This window comes from Parasteatoda tepidariorum, chromosome 8 (assembly GCF_043381705.1).
Source record: "Parasteatoda tepidariorum isolate YZ-2023 chromosome 8, CAS_Ptep_4.0, whole genome shotgun sequence".
Taxonomy (NCBI): domain Eukaryota; kingdom Metazoa; phylum Arthropoda; class Arachnida; order Araneae; family Theridiidae; genus Parasteatoda; species Parasteatoda tepidariorum.
The window spans coordinates 53,451,310-53,469,109 of NC_092211.1; the positions used below are offsets into that span (position 1 = coordinate 53,451,310).

Consider the following 17,800-nt stretch of genomic DNA (forward strand, 5'->3'; position numbering starts at 1 on the left):
CAAGAACATCATACATTAAGTGAAGATGTTTATGATTTTTGCTTTAAAAACTGCAGCAAATATATTTATACTTAAAAAGTATTTAAAAATTATTTCCACAACATTGATAGAAATTTTTAAACGTGTTACACTACAATATCGGGAAAGTACTACTTAAATCTTTAAACGAAGCTTTGTATGAACTTCATCATTGTGTGAAAATTAAACGATTACAATACGATAGCTTTTTTGGGTCAAAGCCCATGTGGGCATTCAAGGCAACGAGGAGGCGGATCGGGCAGCAAAAGAAGCCACGAATGACTGCAACATCTCAATTGAAGTCCCCAGTTCCAATGCCCAAATTTAAACCGTGGTCAAATCACACAATATGAGTCGCTGGAAGGGGGAGTGGCAGAGTTCTGGGAAGGGCAGGCAAACTTTTAAATTCTTCAAGGATCCAAAACTAAACCGACTGCAGGCAAATTTTTATTTTAACCAATTTTTAACGGGTCATGGAGTGTTCGGAGAACATCAAAATAGACTTTTTAATAAAAACATTCAATGCAATTACTGTGGGGAACAACAGACAATCGATCATTTAATTTTTAATTGTTCCCAATTCCGGACACTTCGTGACAATATTTTTACCAATTTTAATCAACACCAATGTTTTGCCAGTTTGGCCTGCAGAAAAATTATCATCTCTATTATTAAACAAACACTGGAAGATGTACTCGGAGACAGGCAATAAGACCCGGAACCTGCGCTCCCTACTTCTTGGGTGTCCCAGGCATTTCATCGGCTTTTAACTTATTGTTTTACTTTATTCCATTTTTAATGTTTTTTCTTTGATGATTTTATGTATCTCATTATTTGCCATTCATCTTTTTTACTGGGTCTTGATTTTATGCTTTCATAGGTTTTTTTTATCACTGTCAACTGTTTACAATTTCCTTTTATCGGTTTACCTGCATTTTTCCATTACGATGTAATCTCAGTAATTTTAACCTTTTTGTGTTCGATTTTATTACATTGTGATTTTATTGTGTTTGATTTTATTACTATGGTCTTTTGACTGTCTGCTTGCCCCTTTGGGTGCTTCTGTAACTTTTATTTCTATTTATTGTACAATTTCTGCTTGACGTAAACCCTACACAAATAGGGTGGGTCGTGTCACTATTCAAATATACGATAGCTTTAATAAGCTTATAAAATTAAATCTGCGTAAGCTAGATTATATGATAATACAGTTTTAATAAGTTTAAAACCGTACTGAACAGCCGATCTAATGTTTTGGGTTTACTCCTACTAATGTTCAACTTCGTAATTTTTAACCCAATCCAGAAGACAAGAGAAGTCCTGGATCAAGTATTTTGGAGATATTTGACTTCGTGGTGAACTTTTTTGGTGCAACTGACCTGCATCTGGGCTACATGGAGAGGAAAACCACGAAAATCATTACCGGTTAGCCTGACGGCAAAGGGACGGGCAAGCCCTGATCCGTCTACCACTGAGGATATTTTTCGTCAGCACTACGGTCGGTGCGAGTCTGGTAAGGAATTTTAATCGACGACCTATAGCTGGAATTGAACCCGGGTCAAAATGTTGGGAGGCGAGCTGCTGTATTGAAAATTTTTTGACTCGCAAAGCGTGTCCAATAAAATTTGCGAGCATGCGTGCTACAATTTTTTGTAAGTGAATTCAACTTAACTGTCGTCACAGTTATACTACTGTTAAGCATGGACACTCTCTCTAACTCAACTTTGGTGTGCTATCCTGACCGAATTATTGGGACCATATTTCCCAGATTGCGGCTACCCCCTATATTTTGGGGTCGAAAATCTGAATCCGTCGAAAAAAAGGTATGTTTATTTAGAGAAAGTATTGTTGTTTCTGATTTTGTAACTTAAAATATAGTCTGCAGTAATTAATTAGTATATTTGAGGTCACCCTCTTGAGCCATTATGTTTGAGTGCTAGAACGTGAAAATCCGATCATTAGATCAAAAATTATTCAGGTTGGTTCATTTTATTTCAGGTGAGCTGGACTTTTCATGTAAGTAATATTTTTTATCTTAGCTCATTGAAAAGCAGAAGCCACATTCTCAACTATATATTATATCATACATTGAAATAAATGCTTGCGTTATTTTGCAAGAATAGCATTCTGTATTTGCTGCAAATATAAATATTTACTCGCGTAAAAATTTATATCAAACAACAATTTGTCCTCATTCTTGATTCGAGATCTCACCCACGCATTTGCTGACGTAAGTGTCAAAGAATTCTTTTTGAGAATAAATATTTATTCTAAGCCTTTTCAGATCAAGATTTCTCCTGGAATCGTGTAAGTCGTAAAAATTGTTGGATCAAAATTTAATTACTTTTATTTAAAATTAATCCAATTATTTAATCGAAATTCTTTTCTAATTTAAATAAATCTAAAAATTAATTTGATTGTTGTATCTTTCTTGAATGTTGTGTGATAATTTATTCAAAAAAGAATTTTTTACAAATAAGAGGGTTATTCTGTGGAAATAAATAGAAATAACAATTACCGCATAACTGTTTACGTTTATTGTAAATTTTAGTGGAACTTAAAAAAGGAAACAATTTCACTTTTTCCGCATTTCCACTTTTCATGGTTCATAATTGAAGGGTACAAACAATCGACATTTTTTTTAAATAATTCAAGACCGAAATGCAAGACAGTTAAATAACGAAATACTACAACTAAATGTAATATACGGGGTTAGTCATGATTCCCTCCGGGGTTTCGAAGCGTTATAGTAAAAAATCGGAGATGAATATGGCAAAAAAGAACATATGAAATTAATCCGAAAGTATTCAAGTTTTAATTTAAGCAGTTGCCGGTAGATGGCAGTAACATGAACCACTGAAGCCTGTTGTAGTAAAGAAAAATTGCGTTTACAGGTGGAGGGAATTATGAATAACCCTGTATACGTTACCGTGAATGACCAAAATCAAAAAAATTTTGACTTTCACCTGCGAGAGCCAACTTTGGTGAATGTCCAAAATATTCGTTATATCCGATTTGATATTAAGTTGATATTATTATATTGATTCGATATTTTAATATCTGCTGAGGGTAGATTAAGAGAAACATCAGTTTTCGGATTACCGGTTAAATGCATATTGGGCAATATCACTTGACCTTAAAAAAAACATTGATGTACGGCATACCGGGCAGTGGCATTTAACTGGACCTAGTATATATTTCGAACATTTATCAAAGCGACTATGTGATTTAATTTTATAACCGTCGTTGAACAGCCGATCCAATTTTTCGGGTTTACAGCCACTAATGTTCAACTCCGCAGCCTTGTAATTTTGAACCCAATCCAGAAGACAAGGGAACTTGACCAAATATTGGAAGAAATTTGCCTTCGTGGGGGACTTTTTGATCGAACTAACCCGTATTTGTGTTGCATGGAGATTAAGCGACTATGTGATTGTCAACATTCACCGTTGGAAGTCAACGACCACCAATTCCGGTCATTTACAATAACATATACACCGAAGAGCCATTACATTATGACCACCCTCCATCTATAACAATGTGGTCGCCTAGGTTTTCATGGTTTCTCGCCCAGGAGCAATGTTTTCATGGGGAACATAAGGATCCATAATCCACATAGAACAAACCCTGATGTCTGGAAGCTGCTTGAACATAGTTGCAGACCAGGCTCACCCATTCATGGCAACAGTTTTTCCTGCGGGGGATGGTGCTTACCAACAGGATAATGCCCCACGGCATTAGGTTCGAATCGTCGAGGAACATTCCAGTGACTTTCAAGTCATGTCTTGGCCTCCAAATTCACCTGACCTTAATCCAATAGAGCATTTGCGGTCCTACTTGGAGAACCCAATTCGTACTGCCACGCTACCCTCTCGCAATGTGAGGGAATTGCAGACCAGTTGGTGAGCGCTTGGTACCAGATACCTCAGACTACCTATCAGCACCTTGTGGAATCAATGCCATGGCGGGTGCTAGCAGTTTTGAAGGCTAAAAGTGGTCCTACATGTTATTAGGAGGGTGGTCATAATGTAATGGCTCTTCGGTATATATGAAAATTAGAAACATAAAGTGTTAAAATTCTTAAGATTCACAATTTATAGTAATTTTTATTTATTTGATTTCAGAAAAACCATTCAAAAATAAGAGATTTGTTAGAAGAAAGCTAATGAATAATATACCTTCTGGGTCTAGTAATCGAGCTATTCCTAATTCTGATTCAGCGATTCTAAATGCTGTTTCTAATCTTGTGAGATTGCTTGCATTTCTCAGGCTATCTATGTTGACCAAGCTAGGACGTATTCGATGAATTATAGCTAGGAAGGCCATTCCATCACGCCAGCTGCTTCCAAAATCATTCACTGTTACACCAAACCGTCTGGAAAAATAAATACATTACCTCTAATGAATCCTGGCATTAAAAACAATTAAAAGCAGACACGCAATATTCACCTTAAATGAAATAGATATTTTGTTTTCACTAGGATAAATTTAGATAACATTAGAAAATGTTAAATATTTAGCTCCGTAAAAATAAAAAACTTCAAAGTCTTCGTACTTAATAAATGGTAGTTAAATAAAAAGATTATTATTTTTACAAAATAAATATATTTGCAAGAAGTAATGAAAAATTTAAATGATAAAATTATTGCAAAAATATTTACGCAGCAAGGGAAAGATGAATAAGCTCATTTATTTTCTTGAAAACCAGGGAAGCTAAGTCCCCTGTTCGCTACCGTTCACCAACCCCGATAATTGCTTCGCAATAATTGTTGCTTCAGGGCAGAAAACAGTTTCTTTTTTAGAAAAGTTGAAATTACTCACTTAAAATATATGTACTAAGAAGAATTGTGTTTGCTTACGCTTGTGCCTCCTCTTCACATGCTTAAATATTATTAGCTTATAGTATTATAAATATTTAGATACATTGGTGAACAGAAGTAATTTTTGTAATTTTTCTAAATAAACATTTATTAAAAAGTCGCACAGAGGACTGATCGTTAAGACACGGTTCCCAGCAGATCACCGAAATCAAATCAAGCATCACTGGCTGCGATTAGTGTGCGGGTGAGTGACCACTTGGATCAGGCTGCGTAGGGACCGAGGGTGTGCGGTATTGGTCCTCGTTAAACTGTTCTACCGTAAAGTACTTGACTTCGCGTGCAGGTCGCTGGGCCACCAAAGTGGGGGTGCCATCCCCTCTGCAGAGGATCAAAATTGTTATGGCATGTCTTCGGATCATTCTCAGGGATGCTTCCCAGACCGCCGCCAATAGCCCATTGTGCAGCTCTAGGGCGACGTAAATTAACTACAACTACAACAACATTTATTAAAATAACGGTAATTTTGTTATAATATTGTTCTAAGAAGTTTAGTGAGTTCACATTCATAATTTAATAGTTTTGCTTACCAAACGGACCGATATATTTAGGTACTATTTTTATTTACATCATTGTGCTTCAAGTTGATTATTTCTTCCGTTAAGTTCTAAATCATTTGACGAAGCACAATAACGGTAATTTTTAAAAATTTATTAATGTAATTAGCACAAAAAAATAATTGTAAAACGATTAATAAGATTAGAAACCTTTTTAAATAACTTTATCACAAAATGCAGCACAGAGAATTACGTTATAATAACAATAAAAAATAGTTTTAAACTCTTAAACTAAAAGCCTAATAATAGCAGTACAATAAAATACCTTTAAATTAGGAGCATAAAAATATTTAAAGAAAAACAATACCCTTATAACTTTCATTAATTTTATCCCGATGACAACCAAAATAATATGGAAATGAATGAGGGAAAACTGGATCCTACCACGTGATTTTCCGGTCAATAAAAGTGGACCGACAACAATGGAAAACTTTGTTAGACCATTATGTTTTTATGTTATAAAGAAATATTTGATATTTCCGATTCTGAACACATTCGTTTCCCCGCAGCGCAAATAATAAATTTTCGGCATTTGTAACGGATTGCTGTTCATTTTCTGTAAGTTTGTGTGAAAACAGAAAAATCCTTATTCTTTCAAAAGCTTCGGGACTTTCTGCAAATATCGACACTGATTGGGGCTCCATTTCGTCGTCTTCATCGGAATCACTTTGCAGGTAGACAGATAGAACATAGAGATAGCCCATGCCCAAAGTGAGATTCGAACTTCCATACTGCCGGCCGGCTTATTTTTTTCACGTTATTTTCTATCGTCTAGTCATAATCCTAGTTTCGTCGTGCTAGTTAGCAATCTCCCACAATGCACTACAAGATATCGAGTTGAAGAAACATTTACATCATATATTTATTTTACAAATGCCAATCTTTTGGCTATCATGCCATTTCACTACGGGCTCATTAATACTTTCTAACAGTACATATCAAGTCCCTCAAAATAGGGCATTCGTCTAGATGAGCTGCAATCATGTTTTGTCCAGTATCACATAAATTACACTGAGGTGAGTCAAGAGTCAGCCATGTTAAAACGATCTAAATGAGCGTGAAGATAGTCATGGCTGGCCAAAAGTCTAAAATTCGCCACCGCAAAGGCACGAGGTAACTCAGGAACACAGATCTGTTCACAGAGAAAGCTCCAATTCTTCTCCCTGTAGGAAATTGGGGCTACAGCGCGAAACGATTCTCTTAATGTCAAATTCGGCAGAGTGAAATAACAATGGTCTTCCCTTTTCTTTTCTTTTATTTATTTTTTAAGCATAGCTCTGCATTTTCGTTTCCCTGTAGCCCATAGTGTGAGGGTACTCACTGGAAAACAATTATACGTTTTGTACTCCTAAAAAGGTCTCAACAGAGCTGGACAAGGGAATTTTTTAACTCTTAGCTACTAGAAAAGGTCTGTAAAGGAGAGGTGGAATTCAAGATTTTCGTCGCATATTTGAGAATTCCCGTTTCGTCATAAATCACGTAATTTCGTGACGAAATAATTTTCAAAATCAAAATTAGCGAAACATAGCTCAAGGGTTGCTGAATCGTCAAAGGTGAGAGTTTTATTTCTAAGAGTGTGGGTATTTTTCAGATTTTCGCTTTTAATTTAAGTCGAGTGTGTACTTACTGGCTAATACTGTTCTTGACCCAATGGAGAAGAGCTTTTCTAGCACCACCTTTCCATCTCTCGATAGCAGTTGGTTTAATAGCCGCCGCAGGAGCAGTACTAATCAACTTTCGAGGCGTATCATGTGCTGCTGTCATAGGACTCAAGCCGACGCTGTCAATGCTGCTCGTACTGCTAGCGCATGTTTGCAGATATGCCATCTGCTCTGTAAGAAGTTTCGTCTTTTCTTCAATCTGTTCAAGAAAAACATCAATTAAAAATAGGAAGTCTTCCAAAATATTCAGCGTTTTGTATGAGTAAGAAAACTATAAATGAAGGATATTAATTGATTAAAAACTTCTGTCCCTGCAATATACAAATTATATACATTATACAAATACAAATTAGATATACAAATTGGAAATAATAGATGCCATATTTCAAGCCCTCAGAAATAGTCGCCCATTTTCATGACTTGCTAGAGGTGAATGAGAAGAAACATAAGTGATTTGAATTTTAAAACGCAAAATTTAGAACCAAACACGGAAAAATAAAGGTGATAAACAAAATAAGAAAAACCATAAGAGAAGAGAGAAAAAAAAGATGAAAAGCAGAATAAGAAAAATCACAGTGACCGAAAAGAGCAAATCAGGGTAAAATGCATTTCCAAGCGCTATGGAGAAATGTGAGGAACTAATGTCGCTAACAGGGGAATCAGCACTCATCTGAATAAAACAAGATTCTAGAACAACAAGTTATCTAGGTCATCTGATGTGACTGCGGCGGGGAAAACTTTTAATTTTTTTCGAATGGAATTCAGGTTCAAGATTCCTACAATGTGCAGAAATTGATAATTTTTCGTATTCTTGATAACGGAGGTATCTATCGTGCTACTTAAGTCTAAATTTTAAAGCACGTCTTTTTATTTTCAAGAGAAACATTAGAGAAGTCCCTTATCAAGAATACGAGAAATCATCAATTGCTGCACATTGTAGGAATCTTGGGCCTGAATACAATTTCCTGCCATCTTGAATGTCCTGGAATCTTGTTTTAATTATATGAATGCTGATTCTCTTGTTAGCGACAATAATCCCTCTCCACCTCTCCCTCTTGCAAGTAGAAATGAATTTTACCCTGATTTGTCCCTCTTCTTTACCCCAGAGGTGGTGAGGAACTAATGTTGAGATTTACTCACCACCTTCCTTGAAAAATGGGCACTGTTATTTTCAATTTTTATATTTCTGAAGAGAATGAAATTTTTAATCAAGTAATATTTTACCACTTCAATTCCTTTGAATTTTTTATTTAATACAAATAAAAGATTTAGGTCTATAGAGTGATAAGCTAAATTTTTCAGTAAGGTAAGATTTTGAGATTCAAGAGTTCCTTAATATTTTTTTCGATATACAAACATACAAGATCTAGGAATTATCCCCAAATTGAAGAACAGTGAACAAAAATAACCTACAAGAAAGTTGAAAGATTTTTCACCAAAAGTGCTCCCCATAAACAACCTAAAAATGTGGCTAATCATTATATTGACCTTAGTCTTTCGAATAAAATTCAAATTCTTATTCTGAAATGATATTAAAATAATTTCTTTTACTGACATAAATTTTTTTTTATCAGAAATGTTCTAGATATCATGTGTATCCATAATGATTGTATGATGAATTCAAGTCTAATAGAATGAAATATAGAGATGAAATCCGGCTTAAATAATCATAAAAGTATTTAATAATGAATATTAAAAAAAACTGTCTCCTCTAGTAACAATAACTTTATAAAAAAAGTATTACATTTAAAATATACTGTAACAATTAAATATTATAAATTCTGTTGAAAATAAAACAATACATACCTGGAAATGTAAAATTATTGTCCATATCAAACCAAGTGTAATAGCAGGCTTCCCATCAACTATGTCTGTAGAATTGATGTTTACAAGTTTTATCTAAAAATAGATAAATTGTCCTTAATCACAGCTAATAATCTTTAAAAAAGCAAGCTATCCTTACAACTAAAATCTATTAAAATTAAATTAATCTTGGACACGGAAGCAGAAATCCAGTTTATTTTANTCGAAACAAATCATAGATGAATTTTAAAACCTTATGTATTCAAATTTGAAACAGCATAAGCTCATTTTTGAGCAAAATGCATAGTCTAGTCTCGCAAGTGAAATGGTGACTGTATATTTTCCTCAAAAATGAGCATGTGTTGTTTTAATTTTGAATACATAGGATTTTCAAATTTATTTCAGATCTATTTTGACACATTATATATATATATATTTATTTCTTCCGGGACTATATTTTAAAACATCTCTATACTTGTTTCCAATCAAAATTATTAAATTGAATTGAGAAAACACGGTAAAGAACAAAGAGTAAATTAATCTTCTTTTCTGTTAGTCAATTACAGACTTATACTGTACAAGGATTAATTCCACCTTTCCTAAGTATCAATGTACAGTGTACAAAAAAATAAACGGTTCAAACTCAGTAACTTTTGACCTAATGATCGGATCACGTTCTAGATCTCAATCTTAACGGTTCGAGGGGTAACATAAAATATGCTAATTAATTAGTGCAGATGATATTTTAAACTACGAAATCAGACACAAAAACGTACTTTCTCTGAATAAGCATACCCTTATTTCGACGGATTCCCATTTCTGACACCCAAAATATAGGGGGTAGCTTAAATTTGGGGAATACGGCTTCCGTAGTTCAGTCAGGAGATCGGAACAAATTTTGGACTCCTTAATGTTAATTTTATATCTCGAGAACTATTAAGAGAATTGAAACCACCAATTTTATCAATTGCACCAAATTTCTAATTGTGTGCAAAAAGCACACAATTATAAAATTCGTTCATCCGAAGATAGTTCCATGCAAAAATTATTTTTAGTGAGTATTTATTATTTTTTATTATTTTACTTCATACTAGTCGAGAAAGTTTTGAATTGTAAAGTATACAGTTCTTATATCATTTTAAAAAATATAATTTTAAATGACAAAATTTGATCGAAATCGGTCGAATAGTCTCTGAGAAATCATATTTTGAAAAATTCGTATTTTTTCGTAATTTGTAATTTAACCATTTTGCCATGTAAGAATAAATTCTTTAAAATGAGGTAAAGATTGTATACCTTACATTAAAAATATTTTTCGAGTAGTATAAAATAAAATAATGAAATATAATAAATACTCACTAAAATATATTTTTTGCATGGAATTATCTGTGGATAAACAAACTTTATAGTTGAGGGCAAAAAAGTTTCAATTCATCTAAACATTTCTGGAGATATGGCGAAAGACACGAAAAGTAAAATTAACATCAGGGGGTCCATGATACAATGATTTACATTTAAATGTGATCAACATTTAACTAAAATTATGATATTTAAACTTACCCTTTTTCTTTCCAGAAATTGCAGAACTTGATTGACATTACTTAAAAAATGTGGCCGTCTTAATCTTCGGCCTTTTTCAGAGTGCTGAAATAGTAAACAAATTCAAATATTATTTCTTATGCTTAAAAATAAAAAAAGAAATTAAGACAAGTTAATTTGGAGTTTTTAATTTTTTAGTGTTTTTCATAATTTTTCAATAAAACTACGAATGCAAAAAATCAGCTATTAAATGAAAAAGTTTTTAATATTGAAAAAAATTTAAATTTTCCCTAAAAAGTTTTTTTAATTTTTAGAAAAATTTATACATAATCAAATTGTATACTAATTATCGCTAACATATACGACAAAACTTATTTTTTCTAAAAGAAATTGCATCGATTTGCCTCTTTAGATTGCTATGCAAGTCCTATTATGGAAATTTCAAAAATGTTTAGTATGATAACTTTTCTATTAACATCAAGTAGACATAAAAATACATAAATAAAATCTAGTGAAAAACTTTTTTCTGGAGCTACTTTCTTTTACAACATCAGTTAAAAATATTACTTTGTAATTTTCAAAACAAAAAAAGGTATACTTTAGGTCATAGCGATTTGCAACCAACCTTCTATTTTAAACATTAACGAAATTTTAGCTTTAGAGCATATAAACTGACCTACTTTCCTCAGATTTTCTAAAAATTATGTAGACTACTTCTTTAATTACATCGTCGAAATCAAATCGTCAAAGTTCTATAATTAATATTTAATTAAATAAATCAATTCGTAAACTCATTTTTGAAGACTGAAATTTAAATTTAAATTACAGTCAACAAATTAAAACTATTTGATTTATTTAATAGTTACATGAAAATATTAATTTGGTTATGAAATAAAATTTTGAAGCAAATAAAGTTTTTTTAGCAAATTACTTTGCTTATTTTAAGCAGTAATGGGATACCCGCAAAAGACGCAGTGTGGTTTTCTAGATCCTGATTGGTTGTTGAAACGTGGCATTTGTTTACGTTAGCAACTGTTCTATCCATTCTATTTCGAGTAAGCTAAGCCCGCCAAGAATTAATTCCTTTAAGTGACACATTCTATATTCTTTCACAAAGATTCTTTCGCAAAGTTTCAATTCTTCCATTATACATTTTTTTACACATAGGCAGGCACGGAGCCGTGATATTCTTTTTCTTGAAGTGCGAGTACCCTATTTACAATTGTATTTCCATATAAAATATCGACTTCAAAGTTTAAATCAAAGCTTACCAGACGTTCGCCAGATAGATGTTCTATAAGAGCTATAAGCTTGGCACCATCTCTCAGGTCTTCGATCAAATCATCGACTCTCATAGGAGGATCATGCTATTAATAATAGTAATATAAATTATATTTCAAAAACGAATACATTGAAAATAAAGAAAAAAAATAGTAACACACACTCATCTCTTACTTGTGCTAGATAATGATTCGTCCAATTAGTGAATACTTTTTTCTGAACCCTCTCTTGTTCCTCTGCAAAATAAAATGCATAATTAATATGATTGATAAAACTTTTAATAGTAATAGATTAAGATCACTGTGATATATTTTTTTTAAAGAAATAGATGATAAATGACGCACATTCAAATTTCTAAGTCATATGTAGCTTTATTTATAAAAAAAAATATTACCATCTCGTTAATGTTGGATTGAAAAAGCATGAAAAGTTCGCTAGTTCTTAAAGTGCTTCAGAAAGATCATGATTAGAAAGAATACACAGCGCATGCTCATTGCACATTATTCTGAACTCTTCCTTCTCGCTCCCGTGAAAATGACGGGGTGAGGTTTCGCCCTCTATTTCTCGCTCCCGTGACATTTCCGGGCTGGAGTGTTCAGTAGTAACGAGCCAATAAGAATAAAACGAAATCATTTCTTTTGCCCGAAAAGCATTTTATTTCTAATTTTACACACCAGATGTCAGTACCAGGATATTTCTAAGGTACTTATAGATAGTTAGTTTATTTTATACCAGATGTCAGCACCAATCAATTTTAAGGGATAAAAAAATAGGCACTTTTATGACCGTTTTCTTGAAAATTAACCGATCGTTAAGGGGTTAAAGTAAATAATTGGTAATTCGAGGTGATAATTGTATAAAAAGGTCTCTCAAAATTGTGCAAAAATCTATCAAAATAGCTTCGAAACAAATCATAGATGAATTTTAAAACCTTATGTATTCAAATTTGAAACAGCATAAGCTCATTTTTGAGCAAAATGCATAGTCTAGTCTCGCAAGTGAAATGGTGACTGTATATTTTCCTCAAAAATGAGCATGTGTTGTTTTAATTTTGAATACATAGGATTTTCAAATTTATTTCAGATCTATTTTGACACATTTTTCCTCAGTCTTGAAAAACCCTTTTTAACAGCGTTTATGTTTAAATTACTGACATATTTATAACTTTTTATGATGGTATTTTGAGGAAAATATATCAAACGATTTTGATATAGTAGTTGCCATAAATAATGCTAAAAATTAATATTTTGCTTCAATAAAAATATTCCTAAATTGTTGCGGAAGTATATTATTTTTAACGCTTTTTAGTAAATACCATGTATTCAATCTGTGAGCTGTCATTATAATTCAGTCTAGATTATTTTTAAAAAACTTAATTTGCATAAAATTTCAAAACCAAAATTTTATTATCTAAGTCTAAAACATCTACAATTTGTCGTGAATCGTAAAAACATAATTTTTTCTTCGCTGGAACCCCACTTCAAATATTGAACAATTGTAAAAATTGACAAGATCTTTGGATAATTACTGAAATATCTATTTTGAACATATATTTATTATGTATAAATATTTATTATGTATTTTATTTTATAACCGTCGTTGAACAGCAGACCCAATTTTGGGTTCACAACTGCCAATGTCCAACTCCGTACCTTGTAATTTTGAACTCAATGCAAAAAAAATGGAACTCATGGAATGGAGAAATTTGCCTTAGTGGAGGACTTTTTGATGGAACTAAGCCGCATTTGCGTTACATAGAGCGAAAAGCCACGAAGACCTCCCACGGTTAGCCTGACGGCAATGGGACTCGAACCTATGATCCGTCTACCACTGAGGATACTTTACGTCAGAACTGTGGTCGGTGCGAGCTGGATGCGGAATTCGTATCGACCAGCTATCACTGGGATTTAATCTCGCCCTTGTTTCCCGACCTCATAGGTAGGGGGCAGTATTTGTAGAGATTGTTTCAACTTCCGGTAGAAGATTCGCTTGTATTGATTTCTATTATTTTTTCTCCATCATCTTTTGACTTAATTTTTAATATAATTATTCGTTTTCGATGGTGAAAAATTAATTTGCAAGTGGCTGCAGTTGTTCTGCTTTTGGGTGTATTGTGCGTCGAAGCACTTATCTGTTGTTTATAATAATCACTCAAGACCCATCAAGTTGCCGAATTCAATGAAGTAATGCATTAAAAAGAAAAGGCTGGGGGGGGGGAACCGTCGCCTTCTGCTATGACTTCAGAGAAGGACGGCAAGACTTCCTGTAGGATTTGTTTGTTTGTTTCTTTAAGACAGATGGTGAATATCCAAAATTTTCAAATTTAAACTTCACTCATTTATCAAGCAAAGGCTTAATAACGGTGAACTAAGTATTAATCTTTTAACAAAAATTTACAAACAATCATTAAGATCAGAAAAAAAAAGTTACAGAGTGAGTTGTTTAGCAAAAAATGAAAGTTAAATTACTTATTCAAAATTATTAGCTTAGACATAAATTTTTTAGTTCCTTAAATTTATGATAAGAAAAAGTGAAATAAGTTTTAGTTTATTCTGTATATCATGACTCAATCCTGAATGGCTATCCTCTGTAAGGAGGCATATATTTTAGGAACATAGTTCAATTATTTTTCCTCCCACTTAAACAGCAATGTTAACAATATAAACTACTGATTATTACTAAAATTTTAAACTGCTCGTTTATGGGCCGTGATCATCAGACCTTTGAAAATTGATGAATCACGTGATTTACACCAAACTATTGATTGAAACTAATGGCAAGGGTCGGTCTTCATCTCAGTGACCTAAAAATGCTTTTATCTTTTGTACTATTAGGCGTGGTGCAGAATTATAAATCCCTTCAGAGTCTTACGGGAGAGTAAATTATATTAAAACGCAACCCCTATTCGCTAGGCAAAAGCAGGTGTTAATCCTAACCACGATTTTAAAATAATGTGGTGATTTGAAAGGTAATGTTTTATTCTTAGTACTACTTTATATGTCAGACTCTGGATTAATTTAGTTTCGAAAACAAAAATAGAAAGATATTAAGTAAATGAAATGTAGATAGAGTTATTAAAATAGTTAATTTGAAGTACAGCATTTTATTATTTCTTATTGATTTTCAAACACTTTTCAAATAATGTAAGCAAATACCTTAACTAAACAACATTTTTTAATTTGAAAACTGCAAAAGCTGATTTCCTTACAGCTATAAATAAACATAGAAAGGTTGTAAATAAATAATCCTAAGAAACTGAAGTATTAAGGTGTTACTTGATTAAAAAACCTCATTCGCTTCAAAAATATGCAAATAGGAAACAATAGTCAACATGTTTCAAGCACTCAAAAATAGGCACTCATTTTCAAAATTTTCCAGGCGTGAATTGGAAAAAGCAAAAGCAATATTAAATGAAAAACGTAAAGTTGCTAAAAGAAATAGAAAATAAAGGTGAGCAACAAGGCTGTAAAAACCTGAGTAGCCAAGAAAGAATAAAAATAAACATGAAAAACAAAACAGGAAAAACCACTTTGGTTGAATGGGGCAAATCATGGTAAAATGCATTTCCTTGCACTATGAAGAGGTTGTGGGGAGCTAATGACAGGGACAAGGGAATCAGCATACATATGAATAAAACAAGAGACCAGGGAATCAAGAAATATAGAAAGAATGGCAAACTTCGTCCACAATACTTGATCCAGGAGTTCTCTTGTCTTCCTGATTGGGTTCAAAATTATAAGACTACTGAGTTGAAAATCCCAAATTGATTCGGCTGTTTAATGGCGGTCATAAAATAAAATAAAATATAGAAAGATTGATTAAATTAATTGAAGAAAACAACAGACATTATTTGTTTGCCTAAATCCATTGACTTTCAAATCCTTTTCAAATAATGCGTGCAAATTTCTAATCTAAACAAAAAAAATTTATTTGAATAAACTGGCAACAGTTTATTTTTCTACAATATAATGAATATTTATGTGGCAGCTAAAGAAATTCCCGTTAAGTTATTAGCAAATTTGCTAGAAAGAGATGTAAGTGAAAATGATTTTGAAATCATTGTTCCGACAAATTATTACAAGAGAGCAAAATTTTTAAATAGTAATTATAATTTATAAGATTCAAGTTTTAATGCAATTACTTGTTTTAAAAAAAATAATTAATTAAAAAAAGTTAATTGATCTTAAATTAAAATAACTAACTTAAATAAAGCTGAATTTAAATTAAAATAAATTTTCTACTTACTTATATTATTTATTCTTTTCAGACAAAAAATTTTTTTTTCAATGGAGTAAACACTAAAACTAAAATATTTATAAGTTTAATCAAAGAGGAACTTTTTAATATCTTCGCACAAAGACATTTTAAGTTCTCAAAAACTAAACTATTATTACATTAATCTTAATCGGGGGAATTGTAGAAATGACATATTATTTACAAAGAGTTTGTGTATTGCTTTGAGTGTGTTTTTTAATTTTTTAAATAGTTTCTCCTATTTTCATGTAATTAAAAAATTTAAATAATACCCACATGAATAGTACCGAATTATACAGTCGATTCAATTTTAGGTTTACAACTACTAGCGTTCAACTCCGCAGCCTTGCAATTTTGAGCCCAATCGAGAAGACGAGGGAACTCCTGTATCAAGTATTGGGAGAAATTTGCCTTCGTGGAGAACTTTTCGATGGAACTTACCCGTATTTGCGTTACATGGTGAGAAAAACCACGATTACCGCCCACGGTTAGCCGAACGGCAAGGGGATTCTAACTCGTGATCCTCCCACCACTGAGGATGTTTTACATCAGTACTGTGATCGGTGCGAGTCGGTTTCAGGATTCGTATCAACCAGCCGCGGCTGAGATTCGAACCTGGGCCACCTCATTGAGAGGCGGATGTGCTAACCAACCACGCAATTCTTGACTAGAGGCGTAATCTCTGTAGACTTGTATTAACTTTGTTTTTGCTCGGCTATTTTACTCTTAGATGTACTACTTGACAACGAAACGCTTACAAGCTTTAACAGTTTAACTATTTTTGTTATTTTCACAAAACGTGAAATTTCTGAAACAAAATAAAACATTAAATTTAAATGACTTGTAGAAATATAATAATAGCCTAGCTTCTCAGGAGAGAGTTGTTGTTGAAAAGTAAACTATTTACATGTACGTAATAGGTCTCTTTGAAATTTGCTAGCCGGTTTCGGAATTCGTATTGACAAGCCATAGCTGGGATTCGTACCCGGTTCACCTCACTGCAAGGCAAACGCTGAATCCCCAGAGCCATCATGGCTTAAGATTCGATAGAGCAGTTTCTTTCACGTAAATTTATAAATCGGGACTCAACTTCGTCAAAACTTATGAGTTAACTGACCCAAAGAATTTCGAAGGAAAAATCCAAAATCTCGAGAATTGCACAAAACTTACACAATTGCTGTGAATCTATGCTTCTTCACAAATGCTTCTTCGTATTATTATTTTACTGAAATAAAATTTATTTGAAAGAGTTTTTCCGATTTTTTTAATGCAAAATAAATACGTAATGCGGAAATTTCGAATGACCCATTTAAGTGATCATTTTTTGACGAGTCATATTTCGCAGAGATTTTATCGTAAATCCATGTGGGTTTTTTTAGCAGCTAGTGTGAAAGATTTCTACGTGGTTCTCTGAAATACCGATAATTTTACAGGATATTATTACGACAAGAAAGTTTCAAATCACGCATTTTAATAACAACTTTTTGATGACAACCATTCAATTTGCGCTAATTTCGTCATGAATTCATTATGTTTTTCGAACAACTTTTTCCACAGATTCGGAAAAATAGATTTTTTTTCGATAATCATTGAAAATACGGGAGAGAATGGGAAGGGTCGAATATCGTTTGAACTCAATTCTCGGATTAATTTTTCTAATAAATATTAAGACAAAAAAATGTCAGATTGTAATTTAAAAGCTAAAATTATAGTCACCACTAAATTTTTTAGTCGCTAATGGCCACCAAACGGTTCACGAGCCCCGCTAGTGTTCTCAAACGCATTAGTAGGTCAAGGTCAAGCAAGTTTT

General features: G+C 32.6%; 1 protein-coding gene across 1 annotated transcript in view; it reads right to left on the reverse strand.

The window, feature by feature from the left end:
- The window catches only part of LOC107446265 (Muscle-specific protein 300 kDa), a 306,020-nt gene that overhangs the window by 202,871 nt on the left and 85,349 nt on the right, over window positions 1-17,800 (reverse strand). The window contains exons 3-8 of the mRNA XM_071184003.1: window positions 11,911-11,972; window positions 11,727-11,822; window positions 10,477-10,560; window positions 8,920-9,012; window positions 7,080-7,312; window positions 4,197-4,393 (exon numbers count right to left, since the gene is read on the reverse strand). Of these exons, the coding sequence (XP_071040104.1) occupies window positions 4,197-4,393; window positions 7,080-7,312; window positions 8,920-9,012; window positions 10,477-10,560; window positions 11,727-11,822; window positions 11,911-11,972 (765 nt within the window). The remainder of the gene's footprint in view (window positions 1-4,196; window positions 4,394-7,079; window positions 7,313-8,919; window positions 9,013-10,476; window positions 10,561-11,726; window positions 11,823-11,910; window positions 11,973-17,800) is intronic.